This window comes from Calidris pugnax, unplaced genomic scaffold (genome assembly GCF_001431845.1).
Source record: "Calidris pugnax isolate Ruff unplaced genomic scaffold, ASM143184v1 scaffold17, whole genome shotgun sequence".
In the NCBI taxonomy this organism is placed as follows: Eukaryota; Metazoa; Chordata; class Aves; order Charadriiformes; family Scolopacidae; genus Calidris; species Calidris pugnax.
Genome location: NW_015090794.1, coordinates 12,684,765 through 12,700,425, shown reverse-complemented (window position 1 = coordinate 12,700,425; position 15,661 = coordinate 12,684,765). Strand labels below are relative to the sequence as shown.

The following is a 15,661-nucleotide window of genomic DNA, read 5'->3' as shown; positions in this document are numbered from 1 at the left end:
GTTAGCCAGGCTGCACCACGCTCCACTTCAGAAAAGAAGTTTTCCATGTTTTCCACAAAACAAGTAGCCAGGCTTGCTGGGGGGGAGAAGGGCAGAACTGCAAAAAGGCACTGAGAAATCACGTTCTGGGAGAATTGTAAAAATATGCAGGTTGGTTTTCAAATTAGTGTCAGAATTTGCAACATAAAGGATACAGTGATTGGTTGCAAGACTTGCTTTCTCTCTTCCTAGTTAGTACTTAAATTAGCTTTGAATTAGCATTGAAAACTACCCAGACTCCATAAGAAGCTATGAAAACAATAGATTTTATTTCTTTTTAAGAAGCTATGAAAACAATAGATTTTATTTTATTTTTTTAATTAATATTAGGATTTGGTTTCTGTATGATTAAACAATTTTTGTAATATTAATTTTCCATGTAAAGCTTAAGTCAACAGTGCTTGAAAAACAAAGCAAACTAGGCTTTGGTTTTGGTTGCTTAGATTCCCCCCCAAAAACTAAATTTAAAAACATAAACGGACTAAGACACAAACTTCCTTTTCTCTCTTTAAACAAAGTTATGGATTGTTTTCCAGAGGCTTGGCACTCTGTAAGTCTTGCCAGCTTTGAAGTGGGCAGCGGACTGTTGTCTCAGTGAAGTTACAGGACTAATTCAGACAGTGGGTGCCTGCCTTTAGGCTCTCTTGGGGTGATCCCTGCATCCCCGAACACGCTGGGAAGTGGTGCCAGGAGAGTTGGGAACCACCCAGGTGAAGCAGCACCGTGTGGGAGATGGAAACGTGTCGTCTTCCATCGTGTGTTGGGTCTTAGGTGGCCTTCGTGAGGCGTGGAGTATTGACACACAGGAATGTAAATTCATGAGCTCTCATAAAAAGTTATGTACAGCCACTGTGAACTCTGGGGGGGGGAAAAAGGCAGTCTGAAGACAAATAAAGCCATTAAAGTGTATTTAAAGAGATAGCATTTCAGTTCTGGAAGTGGGGATAAAATAACCCTTAAATAGCAACTCTCTGTGGTAGAATTTCAAATACTTTTTGTATTAGGCATCCAGCTAGTACTGTATTGGGGAAAAAGCAACCTCAAAAATAATTGAGGAAGGGGTGGTTTTCCTCTAAGTTATACCTTTTTTAAGTTAGTATTAAATCATTTGGATTACTTGATGTAAGGCAGTGGTGTTTGTGAGCAAGAAGCACAGGGATGGATGGTGGGGCCGTGGATTCCTCTGGACTGGGTGATGCAATATTTCAGTTTCCTACCTGTAATAAATTTGAATTTAGTCTGAAAGGGTAGTAATAAAAGGGAGGTGATTTCTCTCGGCATCAGTAGGCCAAGCAGGTGGAGATTTCTTTTCACCAAGGTGTCTTGAGAAAGGGCTGGGGATTGGGGAGGTGTTGAGTTGGGAGGCAGGGGTGATGTATTTGGACTCTCAGACCGTAGAAGGCTCTTATTGATCAGCTGTATTGCTCTAAAACAGTCAAATTAACTATTCCTTGTGACAGTGCTCTTCAAATCTTAGATTTTTCTTAACTGAATAGCAAATTCAGTTCAAGGGCAGGTTGGATGGGGCTTTGAGCAGCCTGGTCTGGTGGGAGGTGTCCCTGCCCAGGGCAGGATGTTGGAACAAGATGATCTTTAAGGTCCCTTCCAACTCTAACCGTTCTGTGATTCTATGAAAGTAGTGAAAAAAGCCAAATTCTGTAGTTCCAGCAGATCTTTAATTGGTCAAATGTTCTTGTCGTTTTCCATTTACGAAACAGACAAAATGGGATGTACTTGAAGTCCAGCATATCCCATAACTCTATTACAACTAAGAATATTTAGACATCATTGAATAAATAAATTCTGGCACTACAGTTCAGTGATTAAAAGTTAATTATCTGGTATAGAACTCTCTGGCTTCCATAAGGCAGAAGTTTATGTTAAAGTAACTCTTCATAAAATATACTTCATGTGTGACTATCCAGTTGAGAAAACTGATCAGTATTCCATATCAGTCCTAGCATCCAGTTACTAATTTAGCATTTCCTTTGAATGCACTTAATTACAGGTGGAAATTCACCTGTTAAGGCAGAGATTGAGCATTTTCTGGACTTTGGTATTTAGCTCTAATGTTTTAGTCTTTGATAAATGGGAATCAGTCACCTGAACAGTCTGCATTTGAAAAGCTTTTCATTTTTGATGTGTTGCAAGAAGTACATTCTTTGTATTTTCTGTGACTGTTACAACTAGAACATTGTATGCTTTCCATGGGCTTTGTTGGATATTTGTGGTGACGTGCAAAAGTGAATGGATTACAAGCAAGTCTCCGTTTCTAAGGATCCATATTCATAATAAGTTCTAGCTATTGTTTCACCCTGGTTATTTTATGGACAAATGGTTCATGATCTTTAAGCGATTCATTTTCACTGTATTTCAATTTTTATTTCCTCATTTTAATATCGTGGCTTAAGGCTTGACTCTTGCTAGCATTAGGCTCTGGTTCTGCAGCCTGTGAAATCCCGTGCTCCCCGTTTGGATCTGGGATTCCTGGAGCACGTGCTTAACACGCTGCCGAGCCGAAGGGCTCGTTCCTGCCATGTAAGTCCAATATAGGGGGCAACCTTGTTGCCCAGTTTCATGAGTGCTTTGAAAGCCCATAAATTATTCTGAAAATGGATCAGAATTAACCATTTTCGAGTATTGTTTAAATGGAGCAAGGTATAATAGGAGCCTTGACTGGATTTTTCTGACTTCTCACTCCTGCTTCTGGGTCCTCCTGTGTTTCAGTCCTTCCCAACCTGACTCTTCAAATGAGCAACCTTGTTAGTAAGGAAAATAATTAGTGGGGTTTTTTAATTGAAGAAAAATTTGAAGTAGTACGTTATAGAAAAAAAGGACATGGACAATGTGTAAAAGGATATAAAACTCTAAATCTGTTACATTTGGGGTTTTTTAAAATATATTAGACAATACTGTATCAGTTTAGGGGTTTGAGGCAAGGGGCAGGTCAAGTCAGTGTAAATGAGATGTGCAGTGTCAGTATCCACTCCTGAAGTTCTCTTGTAATATTGCTCTGTAATAACCTGACTATATTTATCATTCCCAATGATTACAAATTAATGGAATTTATTTATTTTTTTCTCCTGGCCTTGTTCTGTTGCGTTATCAGTTCCAAAAGCCTTGTTGTTTTTGACTTGGGAGGGTGATGTGTTTAATCCTAGTTGAGCTGACCCAGGAGAAGTCAAATGGCTTGCGGTGTGACGGGTAGCGGGCTGGCACGCAGCCCTCTGGGCAGGGAGCGTGGCGTTAGGCCTCACGTGGTGGCTCTCAAAGAGGCAGCTGCCCCGCTGCCGAGATGATGACGTGGGTATGTCAGTATGGGCTGTATTAACTAGAATAAAATACACCTTTTTCCTCTTTGTGTCAGCCCCACAGTAGAGAGGGTTCAACGCGCTGCTGCGTTGAAGTGGTTCTTGGCCAGCAGAGTGGCTCTTGGAGCCCGCGCCAGCTGGCAGAGTTTGCCAAAGTTTTCAGGCTCTTGTAAATCAGGTTTTTTTGGTAACACGGACCTGCAGAAGGGCTTTTCCCCCATTCATCCGGCTCGCTCCCTTTCACAACCCTGTAGTTGGTGACACGATGGCCAGTGAGTGCTGCAGGAGGAAATTCCAAGCCATACGTTTCCATACCTGCCCAGAAATGGCTTTTGGTTGTCTCCAGGGAAGCACAGCCTTGGAGACATCACCTGGATTACAGTAGTTGAAGTGTATGAGTACGTGTTTGGAGGGGCAAGCTGCTGTATTTATTAATCTCCATCCCTTCAGTTGTTGGTTCATTGTGACGTTGAGTCTCGTTCGATGCCTTTTATACTGACCATTCTGACGGTTGTAGTGTTTGAGTACTAAAACTGCGTTTTACTGTGCTGCCATTGCTGCTTACACTCTCTCACTCTTGATCCTCCATACAGCTCCTTTATTTTGATGACCCTTTGTGGCCTTCCTGCATTTTACAGCTGTGGCCTCTCTTTGTTACCTTTGTTCATGTGTGAATTCATATCCTTTCCAAACGTTTAGCCTCCTTTTTTTTATTATTATTATTATTTTTTTAATGACCCTGACAACTTTGGTTCCAGTTCATCTGAAACAAACAAACAACAGCAACAAAAAAAAAGCCACCCAAAAAAACCACAAACCACCCCAAAATCTGTGTAACTTTGATTTTATTTTTTTTTCAAATGCAGATTGTATTTTTATAGAGTTGTGTTCCAATTTACTCAGCTTGGTTTGTTAAACTGCAACTGGTTTTGCTGAGTTTAACTTGGATTGGCCCTTGGTCTAGTGACCAAAAATTGTACCTGGACTCATATTCAATTTGTAAAGCTTAATTCCACGTCTTTAATGTACCTGATAAATATATTGTATGTATGTACAATATTAAATGTTGTTCACATATATACATATATTGTACTTGTATAGATAAATGGCTGGAAACTCTGACCCATAATTGCATTTCTGTTAAATGTTTGTCTAGAGTATGGATTTGGTTTCATTTATATTAAATAATATTATTTGAGCAATTGGTCACATTTAATCTTATAGTCAAATAACTTTTGAATTTAATATTTTTATACATTTTTTTTCAATACCAAGTGTTTCTGCTTTTGCAGTTTCTACTGACAATCAGTAAATGCTTTCAGCATATTTTCCAATTACTTAAATCTGTAATAAATGTGTTCTTAAAGCTTTTTGACAGGCTGTTTTTACCCAAAGGAAACTCAATCAGCCGCAAGCCTGGAATCAAAGAGCACTTTTTTTTTTTTCCTAAGTAATGCAAATCAAATCCAAATTCTTAAATTTGAAGCCGATACAAACGTAGCGCTTGGTAGCTACTTCCTTAATCCTCCCCAAATTTTGAATTTGACGCCCGACGACTTGTTAGTACTGTGTAAAATGAGACCGAATGCTAATCTGTGCTTTGCCTTGGCTTTCTGCTCTGTGTTGTCTTGGTGTTTGCGTCTTACCTCTTACGTCTGTGCTGTTTGTTCCCTCCCCTGTTCTCTAATCCTGCCCTCCCCTCTGTTCCTCCTCATTGTCCACACTGACCCATCAATCAACCAACAACGCCCCCCCTTTCGTCGTGGTGATCTGCCCTGCTCTGGTTGGTGGCTCCGTGCTTGGGTGGCTGTATGTTGTGCTGGACCAGTTCACCCAAATATGGCCTTCTTGCTGACAGGTATCACTTCTGTGAGAAGTGTTTCACTGAAATCCAGGGGGAGAATGTCACCCTGGGTGATGACCCTTCCCAGCCTCAAACGTAAGTCGCTTCCTTTCTTCTGCACGACACCTTTTTAAAGAGGAGGGGTGATGTGTAATCCTCAGGTGATAGTTAAACCCTGCGGCCGGTGGTGGGGAAATGCCCTTTTTCTTACTAATGGGAGGTTTTTACAATAACACATTTATTTCTGTGTTGGGTCTGTTAATCTGCCCAACAGTGTCACTCGTGCCCAGTTGTGCTACTCAAGCACTGCCCGCTGTTAATCTGCCCAACAGTGTCACTCGTGCCCAGCGCTGCCCATGGACAGGGTGCAGTGGGTGGCAGACACTAAATATGGTTGGAAGGGGCAGGGGGAACGGAAGCTGGGTCAATAAATGTCACCGATCCATTATCTTTTCAAATAAAAGACTTCGGCTAATCCTGATGTCTCACCTTTTGAAGCACAGCTTTTGTTTATGAAACCAATGGCTTGTCTTTAACTTGGCCAGAAAATAAGATGTCCTAAGATTTATGAAAAATACAAGTTGTTTTGGAAGGTGGCTGCTTTACTGACGACAGCTTCCAATGTTCTTTATGATTTTAAATTTATGTGTATACCGGGCTACCTCTCATTTTGCTTTTAATTTGCATGGGAAGTGATAATATTTTCTGTAGCTTAAAATAAAATGAATTGTTTTCTCTGAATAGAAAATAAATACCGATATGCTTCCTTCAGACATGAGGTTTGTTCATTTGCTGCAATTCAGAAAAGCATGATATTGTCTTGGCCTCTGATATAAAGGTACTACTGAGTTTTCATATTAACTCTTTGTCTCTAGAACCATCTCTAAGGATCAGTTTGAAAAGAAGAAAAACGATACACTAGATCCAGAGCCGTAAGTACCAGACCCTTGTTTTTCTTTCATCTTGCCCTTTAGCCAACACTTCAGTGTAATTCATTATTCAGGCAGTGAATAGACTTTCCTTTCCCCCATCTCTGCCCAAACGGGCTGCAGAATCATTCTCTAGAGTTCATAGCACAGCATACGAATTTGATGTCTACCATTGATAATCCAAGAGGAAAATGTCAGCCTGTTTTCATGGCAGTTCTGTTGATTTGGGGAATTCCTAAGGTGTGGTCTGAAAATGGCCCTCTGTTGTACAGAGTCTTTCTGCTGAGCTTTCTGAGTACCTGTGGGCGAGTTCTGTGTTTCCTCTGCTGCTTTAGCTAGACTTATAAAACCTGTTTTTTCTCCTCACTTGAGTATTTGGCCCACTGAAAGATCTGTCCTTCTCCTTTGTGTTCATTACCCTCAGGAAGTTCAGTAAAAGCCAAGTTGAACATTTCTTTAGTAGCGATGCACTACATTTCCTAATGTCCTTAACTGGCTGAAACGAGATTTTATCTTACTCCTACTTTGTTCTCTGGCAGTTTGATATGCAATACATCTTGTTTCCTTTTCTCATCTTTGCAAATACATCTTTTCATCTTGTTTCCTTTTCTCATCTTTGCAAATGCTCACCAGAGCTCCTCCCCCAGACCTTTAGAGGTAGGCTGAGATAGACCCCAGTGCTCTGGGCTTCAAAACCAATGTTGCAGTCTTGACTTGATCCAACAAAAGAATTTTGACATACTATTTTGACCCAAATAAAAGCCCCACCGAAAAAACAAAACCTATAGCAGACCCGGGCAGGTGAAAACAAGTTAATACATGTTTTCTGGGCACAGTGATTCACGAGTGACTAGTTTTTACATTTACAGTAAGTTGAGCAACCATTTAGTCAGCTCGTGGTTGGTGCAACAATTGAAAACTCAATCTGTGGAGGTATTGTTGGAGCAAAGTCTGCGAAGCTGGGAAAACATAAAACTTGGCTTAGAAAAGGATAGAAAAGACCCAGAAAAAGTTGTGTGTGACAGCCCATTTCACGTTTTTAAACAAGTTTCACATTTCATATAGATACATATATATAATGTGCACATGAAATTGATAGATGTATATCTGAAGCTATTCTAATGAGGTTTTTTTTTTTTAACTGGCACATAAATTGAGGCTGCTGAAGTCAATTCAGTTCTTAGCAGAGGGTTAGAAGGTCCTTCTTTCTTGCTGAATTGTGCAAAATGACTTGCCTACCAACAGAAGTGATTGGCTGCTGTTTTTTCTTCTCAGGTTTGTTGACTGCAAAGAATGTGGTCGGAAGATGCACCAGATTTGTGTATTACATTATGATATTATTTGGCCTTCAGGGTAAGATGTTTATTAGTTTTTTACCCCTTCTATAGTAAGACCAATGTAGTTTATATCATTAAGGCTTCCCACCTTTGTGCTTTAATAAGTAGTCACTGCCCTTAAAGAACTGATTATAAAAGGACAAAGTTTTTCTAAGTAAAATACATTTTTTGGTGTTTGGGGTCTCATTTCAATATATGCAGCTGAAAATGTGTGAAACCAATTTGTATACGCAGATTTTTGTGGTTTCTTTTGACCTGCTGAACAATGGCAGCTGGTTGGAGGTAAATGTTGGGTACTTCAGGACACAAATCCAGGTGTAACTGCTTGGCAGAATTAAATCACCTCACAGAGGCTTTAAGTCCCTCAAAAATGGGGACTTAAAAATACAAATAAAAAAATAAAAAATACAAACTGTTCAAACACAGAGAAAAAGATCTCATACTCTGATATTTAAATTATGGGTTCAGAGGTTGGGTTTAAGCAAGCCTATAATGGATTTATGCTAAATCTTTGGCAATTTCTTTTTTTCTCAATAGGTTTGTCTGTGATAATTGTCTGAAGAAAACTGGTAGAACACGCAAAGAGAACAAATTCAGTGCTAAAAGTGAGTTTTATATTTCTGTTTCTATCTTCATCTTCAGCTTTCATCCTCTCCCTGCCATGCCTAATAGCTTTTTGATTGAGACTTTCTGTTTTCCCGATGGACAGCACAGGAACATCTGCAAAATGGGGAGTAGCGTAGCCCAAGGCTTTCATAGCTGTCAGAATTTTAATCAACATTTTAAAGACCTGCTCTGTATGTGTTTGTGGTCAGTTTTAACACCGCTTGAGGAATTTGGCATCTCTGTCCTTATTTTTCTAAGATTTAAAAAAAAAAAAAAAAAAGAGGAGGGGACACAATAGAGGAGAAAACACACGTCTGCCTGCGCTTTACTGGCTATATTTTAGCCATGTTTCCATGTAGCGTTGAAACTCTAGTAAATTGTTGTCACCTCTGCACCCTTCAAATAACGTGTAATGACAAGTTGCGCTGCGTTTCAGGTGTGCTGAGGTGGTGCCAAGTACTAATGTAGCTGAAGAGCTTTTCTTGCTTGGAGAGCGGGCTGTGTGATAACAACTGGCCGCTGGAAGGAGTAACCGATTGTACCGCGTGTCTAGATTTTCTTGGAAGTAACCATTGTCAGGATCTTGTTGTAATGTGCACGAAAGAGAGAGCCAAAAAGATGCCAGGTCGAGTTGTCTCCATCTCCTCAGCAATCCTTGCACAAAGCAATTCTTTGCACGCGTTTAAGTGTCAAAGAACATAATTTGATGACTTTCACTCATACACGTTTCGGGGGGAGTAGGTGTTAGCGTTGGAAATGCAGCGTCAGTGGAGGAGAAAGAAGAGCAGAAAAACAAAGTGAGTGTAGAAGCCAAGAGGGTGATTCAGACACTTGAACAACTGGAACTTGCAGCTACACTTGATTCCTCCCTAGTTCTTCTTTGGTCCTGGGAAGTTCTGGGCATAGCCCTCACGTACTGTGACTTTGCAAGCTTGAATCTTCCAAATTGTCATCAAGCAGTGGTTTTTGCATTAAATGTTAACTTCTTGCTAACTTGGTGTGTGGTTGATTGCATAATGAGAGATTTGGAGGGGGATAATTTGGAGATGATAACGCTGTGTGAGACATATTAGGTTACAGCAATCACAACGGTCTCTGGAGTAACCTGACGCATGCAAGTATTGTTAAAAGATTAAAACTAGCCTCATTAAAGACAGATTAAGATTGTAAGAGAACATTAATAAAATGGTGAAATAAAAATGTAGTTTCAGAGAACCATTTTAAATAGATGTCTCTTCCATTATATGCTGACTTTACAGCATACATGCTATATAATTTTCTTAAATAAGTATGTGATTCCTTGGATGTCTGCAGTTCTGTGACGTTGCTTAAAGTTTGAGTGACCAACATTTAACTCAGGGTAACTGTTCTGTTCTTTGGGGATCTGGATGGGGAAATAACACTGCTTTTTTTCCTTCCCGTTGATCTCCTTTTCCTCCTCCTTCCCCTGTTTTTGGTTATCTTGTTTTCTTTTTCCTGTGATGATTTGAGTCCTGCTGTCAGCTGTAATCCCCTGGTGGGCTCAGCTCTTGAGACCAGTTTTCTTTAGTGGAATCACAAGAATGGGGAAGGAAAAGACCTCTTCTTGTTGTCAAAACCTTGGTCTTACTACTGACCTAAAACCAAACATGAGCCATGAAAGTTTAAAACATTAACATGTTTCCTCTCCTCTCCCCCTCCCTCCCCATAAAACCCCTTACTGGGTTGCCATCAATATTTCTACATGTTTTCAAGCATTCTGGCACAACTACTGATAATCAAGATAGCACGTCCCTCAGCTGAGAGCTATTGCTCAGCTGTGATGGTAACATTCATATTCCTAATGTATATATTAAGTAAAGTTGGTTATCTTAACCACATCACAAGTAAGTTGTGTAAAGCTGGGTGACAGCTTGCCAAATACAACCTATAAACCAGTGTACAGCTGGATTATGCTGGGAAATTGCTAACTTTTGAAGTATTTTTCTTACTAAGAAAATTTACGAATATCACTTAACCAGTAGCTGATGCAGAGACATTCAAAGACACAAGATATCCTGACTAATAAGTCGCCTAAAGTAGTTTCCTGACAAAAAAGCCATAAGCCAGAAGTCTGACTGTCTGTCCAGTTTCTCATCCAGTAACAAGCATCTGGCCATTGCTGCCCCAACAAAACTTCTGTACTCGAGTTGTTATCGATTTGGAGGCCTTTTAAGGAATTTGCACTGCAGTTTTCATTGAGACCTGAGCTTTTATTGGAAGTACATAAGTTAGAGGTGTCCGAGAACCAAAATCCAGTTCCTTTCTAAAAGAATTTGTGCATTCCAATATATCAAAATATGCAGGTTTTAGATCCTTTACTTACAGTGTGTATAATGTTGATGCTGCCTATTTCTTTTATCTTCTTATCTGGTCTTTTTGTTTGTTTGTTTTTCAAGTCTTAAAGCGTTGCAGCATAAGGAAGGAAGCAGATATCCTTTGGTTGCTTAGCACTGGAAAGATGATAAAATGAAAACACAAGGCAGTAGAGTTAACTAAAATGGCTTTCTAAAAATATACCATCTCATTAGCTGAAACTGAGCTGTTTCGTTTTTGGTTTTTTTTTCCTGTTTGGAGAAATCAACAAAACAAAATAATTCCTTCAGAAAGTATCTGTGAATTTCCTTTAAAATTTGATTTTTCTTGAAAATCAACTGCCTTCTATTATATATGGAAAGCCCAATGTATTGTATTGGGTTGGGAAACACTGGGAAAGGCCAGTATTTGGTAAAAGGCATAGCGTGGTGTATTTTTTAATTTAACCTGCCTTTAAATTTAATTATTAGCTCCCAGGTAAATGATATTTAGATTATGCTGTGCTGTTTATAACCATAGAATCTCACTGGACAAGGGGACAGGCTAAAAGATGTAAAACAAAATTACCGCGTTGAGCAATTTCTATAAACTGCTGTAAAATTAAATTTTAACTATATAAACCCTTAGAAAATGAGATCCTCCTTCGATTATATGTGGCTTTTTTCCCCAGTATTGGAGCCTAAAATAATTTTTAGCATCAATATTTGACTGCAGTGTTCTGTGTCTGAGCTCAGGAGTCGGGAAGAAGAACCCAACAGCCTTGTGTCAGTGGCCAAATAACAACTGAAAATTGAGGCAATGGAGAGCTGAAAATTAAATGGATTTTAGTAAACTGAACGTCTGTAGAATGCACCATCACTTTGGAAAGATAGAAAATTGACCATAAAAATGAAGTAGAAATATTAGGTGATAAAATAATTACGGCAGGATGAGAGACATCGTCATAAATCTTCAGGTCAAAACAGTGTGCTACTACTGTTTTCTGACTTTAAACCAAAATCTTCATCTTAATTTCTGTAATTTGTTGTGGATTTATTTGAAAACCGTCACATCCTGTAATACTACAAAAGCTGCTGTCCCCCACAAAAGCTAATTGTAAATGTAAAGACTTGGGGAGGGGCATCTGGACAATACGTGGACTTGAACTTTTAAAGACCTCTATCTCTGCGCAAGAACTATTTAAGGTTTATGTGCAGATTACTGTAACTGTTCAATCTAAAAGCTCTCTTGAAAAGAAAAGAAAAAGCAATGAAATCGCCATTGAAGTCAAAAGGCTTTTCATTTCTGTTGATTTGCTTTGCTTTGCTTGAAAAGGTGTGGCGTTGAGCCAGATCTATAAAGTGATGTAATCTTTGTCAAACAGCCAGATAGTGGTTTTGTTAGGAGAAAACGTTTGCACTGTTCATAAAATAAGCCTGCAAATTTCAGAGTGCTATGTAAAGCCACCTTTGTTGGTTCACTTACTAAGTCATTTTCCCACTGCAGTGGTTTTAGCTTCCGTGCTGGGGTACAGACACTTAAGGCTCGGGTGAAAACACAGATGGGTTTGCTTTTTTAATTTTGGCTGCGTAAATAAAACCATCAATTTTTCACACGGAGGTAAGACTTAACAATGATTTCTCCAGTATTAACGTTTCTGGTGTCACGTTCTCCCCCTTCATTTCTAGGGCTACAGACGACGCGTTTAGGAAACCATTTGGAAGACAGAGTAAATAAATTTTTGCGGCGACAGAATCATCCTGAAGCTGGAGAGGTCTTTGTCAGAGTGGTAGCGAGTTCAGATAAGACAGTAGAAGTTAAACCAGGAATGAAATCCAGGTTAGTTCTGTTAATTACAATAAATGCAAGCTTGGAATCTGTTATTTTGAGGTCTCCCTGCATAAATATTGTAAAATTATGCCAATTTGCACCTTAATCTCTTTGCACGTTTTTGAAACTTAGGCATGAGTAAAGTTATGAAAGGAAGAAAACCAGTATGCAGTAAATCAACTGGGAGGAGATTCAAAATGCAGTTGTATTTGGACTGGTTTTAGAGGGGTAATGGGAATATCCTCGTTTGGGTTATAATAACTTTGCATTACTAATTCTTGAGAGAGTCTGGCCACGTTTTGGGTAGCGTTACAGAATTCAGAAGTTAGTTTGAAACCATTGCTGAGGTTCTGTGCCTTATGGGTTTTTTCTGTTCCTTCATTTTGCTGCGTTTTTATCAATACTTTAGCTTTCAGAAGTTATTTTTTATTTGCTTCATCATGAGTGAAAAGCTTAAAAGGTTAATTCTATGAAGTATTTTGGCTTTAATTCATAAAGACAGTGTTTACATGATATCACTGCATCATAATGCATCAGGTTTTCTAATCTGCAGCCATATTTAAAGGCCTGTGGTTGCTGAGGACGCTCTTGCCCTCAATGGTGGCCTGTTTGGTCGTATGGTGACTATTACAGAAACTGTCTTTCCCTGAGTTTTATACCAACAGACCACGCTTTGACAGGACTCTGTTATAATACAGCTCTGGTAAACAACAGGATGCCCATGAGCCAGCAATGGGCCCTTGTGGCCAAGAAGGCCAATGGCATCCTGGGGGGCATCAGGAAGAGTGTGACCAGCAGGTGGAGGGAGGTCATCCTGCCCCTCTGCTCTGCCCTGGGGAGGCCCCATCTGGAGCACTGGGTCCACTTTTGGGCTCCCCAGTTCAAGGAGGACAGGGAACTGCTGGAGAGGGGACGGCAGAGGGCTACAAAGATGATGAGGGGCCTGGAGCATCTTTCTTAGGAGGAAAAGCTGAGGGACTTGGGCCTGTTTAGTCTGGAGAAGAGAAGACTGAGGGGGGGATCTGATCAATGCTTATAAATACTTCAAGGGTGGGTGTCAGGAGGATGGGGCCAGTCTGCTTTTGGTGGTGCCCAGGGACAGGACAGGAGGAAATGGCCACAAACTTGAACACGGGAAGTTCCACCTAAGCACGGGGAGGAACTTCTTTCCTGTGAGGGTGGCAGAGCCCTGGAAGAGGCTGCCCAGGGAGGTGGTGGAGTCTCCTTCTCTGGAGACATTCAAACCCCACCTGGACATGTTCCTGTGCAACCTGCTCTGGGTGACCCTGCTTTGGGCAGGAGGATGATCTCCAGAGGTCCCTTCCAACCTCATCTCATTCTGTGATCTGACCCTGTTTAACTGCTGCATAAATGTTTCTAATTAGTTAAAAATAAGGTTGAAAAGGATTTCCTCGTTCTGGTAGGACATTTGTTTAATAATTGACTTTTTGTGGGGTTTCTTTGCCCTCCTTCCTACTACCCTTTCCTACAGATTTGTGGATTCTGGGGAGATGTCAGAGTCTTTCCCTTACCGTACCAAAGCTCTGTTTGCGTTTGAGGAGATAGACGGAGTAGACGTGTGCTTCTTCGGCATGCACGTCCAGGAGTACGGCTCGGATTGCCCCCCTCCAAATACAAGGTACTCTTTCCTTTCTGGGTCGGTGGTGCCTGCGCAGAGAACAGCTTGCTACATTCACTGGACAATTCCTCTCAAACACAGGAGATACATTTCAATTCTGTGGCACAAATAAGTCCTACTTTAGGTCTGCAGGTGACTGTGAAGCGGGATAACAAATAGCACAACAAAAATGTTACAGTTTTTCGTATTACGTATTTAATTTTGCCTTTCAATGTATGTTCTTGCTGTCTAAAAAAAAAATGCTACCCATTGCTGGCTTTTGAGAATCGTTTATACCATTTTAAGATGCTTAAATATGCATTAAAATAACGTCATCGTTAATTTTTCTTCGTTCAGTGTGATGTAGATGTATCTAGTGTAGAAGTTGGTTCTCAGGAAGCAAAACATTCAGCCGTACGTGATTTTCTGCCCTTCTTCTCTGGTCCCTGCAGGCGTGTGTACATATCCTATCTAGATAGTATTCATTTCTTCCGCCCCCGTTGTCTCCGAACTGCAGTTTATCATGAAATCCTCATTGGATACTTGGAATACGTGAAGAAACTTGGGTAAGTGAGATCTTTGCAAAGAAAGAAAACTTTTTTCTTAGCATTTTTTTTTTAATCCAGGATGCCAAATAGCTTTTCACTGGGGATAGTCTCTCTTTCCTTGTGCCCTCTCTGAGATACGTGGAATATGTGCCTCTTCTGCAGCAGAGAGAGAAATTTGGATTTTATCACTAAGGTGCTTTATCTGTGTTAGGATTCTTAAACTGACAGCGTATCATTCTTTTTATCAGAGGTTCACTTGATGTTAAAGCCTCATTATTATATCCCAGACCTTTTCTCATCTCTTGTATAAATAGAGGTCATTGCCTTGGCATCTTTGTTACAAAGAAAAAAGAAAAGAAGAAGAAAAAAAAAACCAAAAAGCTACAGGTCTGAATTAATATCTCAATTTGGGAGGTCATTGCCTTGGCATCTTTGTTACAAACAAAAATGAAAAGAAGAAGAAAAAAACCCCCAAAAGCTAGAGGTCTGAATTAATATCTCAATTTGTTTGAGTTAATTTTAAGATAGCAGTCAAAATGGTTAAGATGTTTTTTCCTTGTGTTTGAAACACAGGTATGTGACAGGACACATCTGGGCCTGTCCCCCAAGCGAAGGAGATGACTATATTTTTCATTGCCACCCCCCTGATCAGAAAATACCCAAACCCAAACGTTTGCAAGAGTGGTATAAGAAGATGCTGGACAAGGCGTTTGCGGAGAGAATCATTCATGACTACAAGGTTTGCTACTCTTCCTAAATTAATTTTTACAGGCTTTTAATTTGAAGGTAGCTCATACTGTTTCATAACACCTGAAACAGTGGCAGTGTTGTACAAGGGGGTTTATTCTCAGCCGGTGTCTTCATTTCCTTATATTTTCAGATTGAAAACTCCTTAGGTTTGGTTTCTGCATTAATAGAAGTGTGCCAGAGCCTGCCTTCATGTACTTGTCTTGCACTGCAGTCTTTGAGGGAAGGAAGTATGGCACTTGTTAAGGTTTATAGAAGCTGTTTGCTTCTGGTGATGCTGGAGGACCAGGTGGAACTGGACCCCACCAGTGTGAAATCAAAAAAACTGCTTATAAACAGCTCTTTCACTTGAAGAGGAAAAAGGATGATTTTCATAATTGGACGATATCACACGTGTACCCAAGGAAATAAGTTAAAGATGGTAAAGGTAGCATTTGCTGCTCCTTACATGCTAAAATTTACAGGAATTTCTTAATGGTAGTGACAGTGCTGTAAAAAAATTAATGTTTTGATTGCAACTGACAGTTACTAAATGTGTGG

The 15,661-nt window shown here is 40.0% G+C and overlaps 1 protein-coding gene across 1 annotated transcript in view; it reads left to right on the top strand.

Moving 5' to 3' along the window:
- Nucleotides 1-15,661, top strand: part of CREBBP (CREB binding protein) — a 94,392-nt gene that overhangs the window by 69,481 nt on the left and 9,250 nt on the right. Inside the window, exons 20-27 of the mRNA XM_014936593.1 lie at nt 5,209-5,289; nt 6,069-6,125; nt 7,398-7,475; nt 7,997-8,064; nt 12,067-12,217; nt 13,701-13,847; nt 14,279-14,392; nt 14,948-15,113. Coding sequence (XP_014792079.1) covers nt 5,209-5,289; nt 6,069-6,125; nt 7,398-7,475; nt 7,997-8,064; nt 12,067-12,217; nt 13,701-13,847; nt 14,279-14,392; nt 14,948-15,113 — 862 coding nt within the window. The remainder of the gene's footprint in view (nt 1-5,208; nt 5,290-6,068; nt 6,126-7,397; nt 7,476-7,996; nt 8,065-12,066; nt 12,218-13,700; nt 13,848-14,278; nt 14,393-14,947; nt 15,114-15,661) is intronic.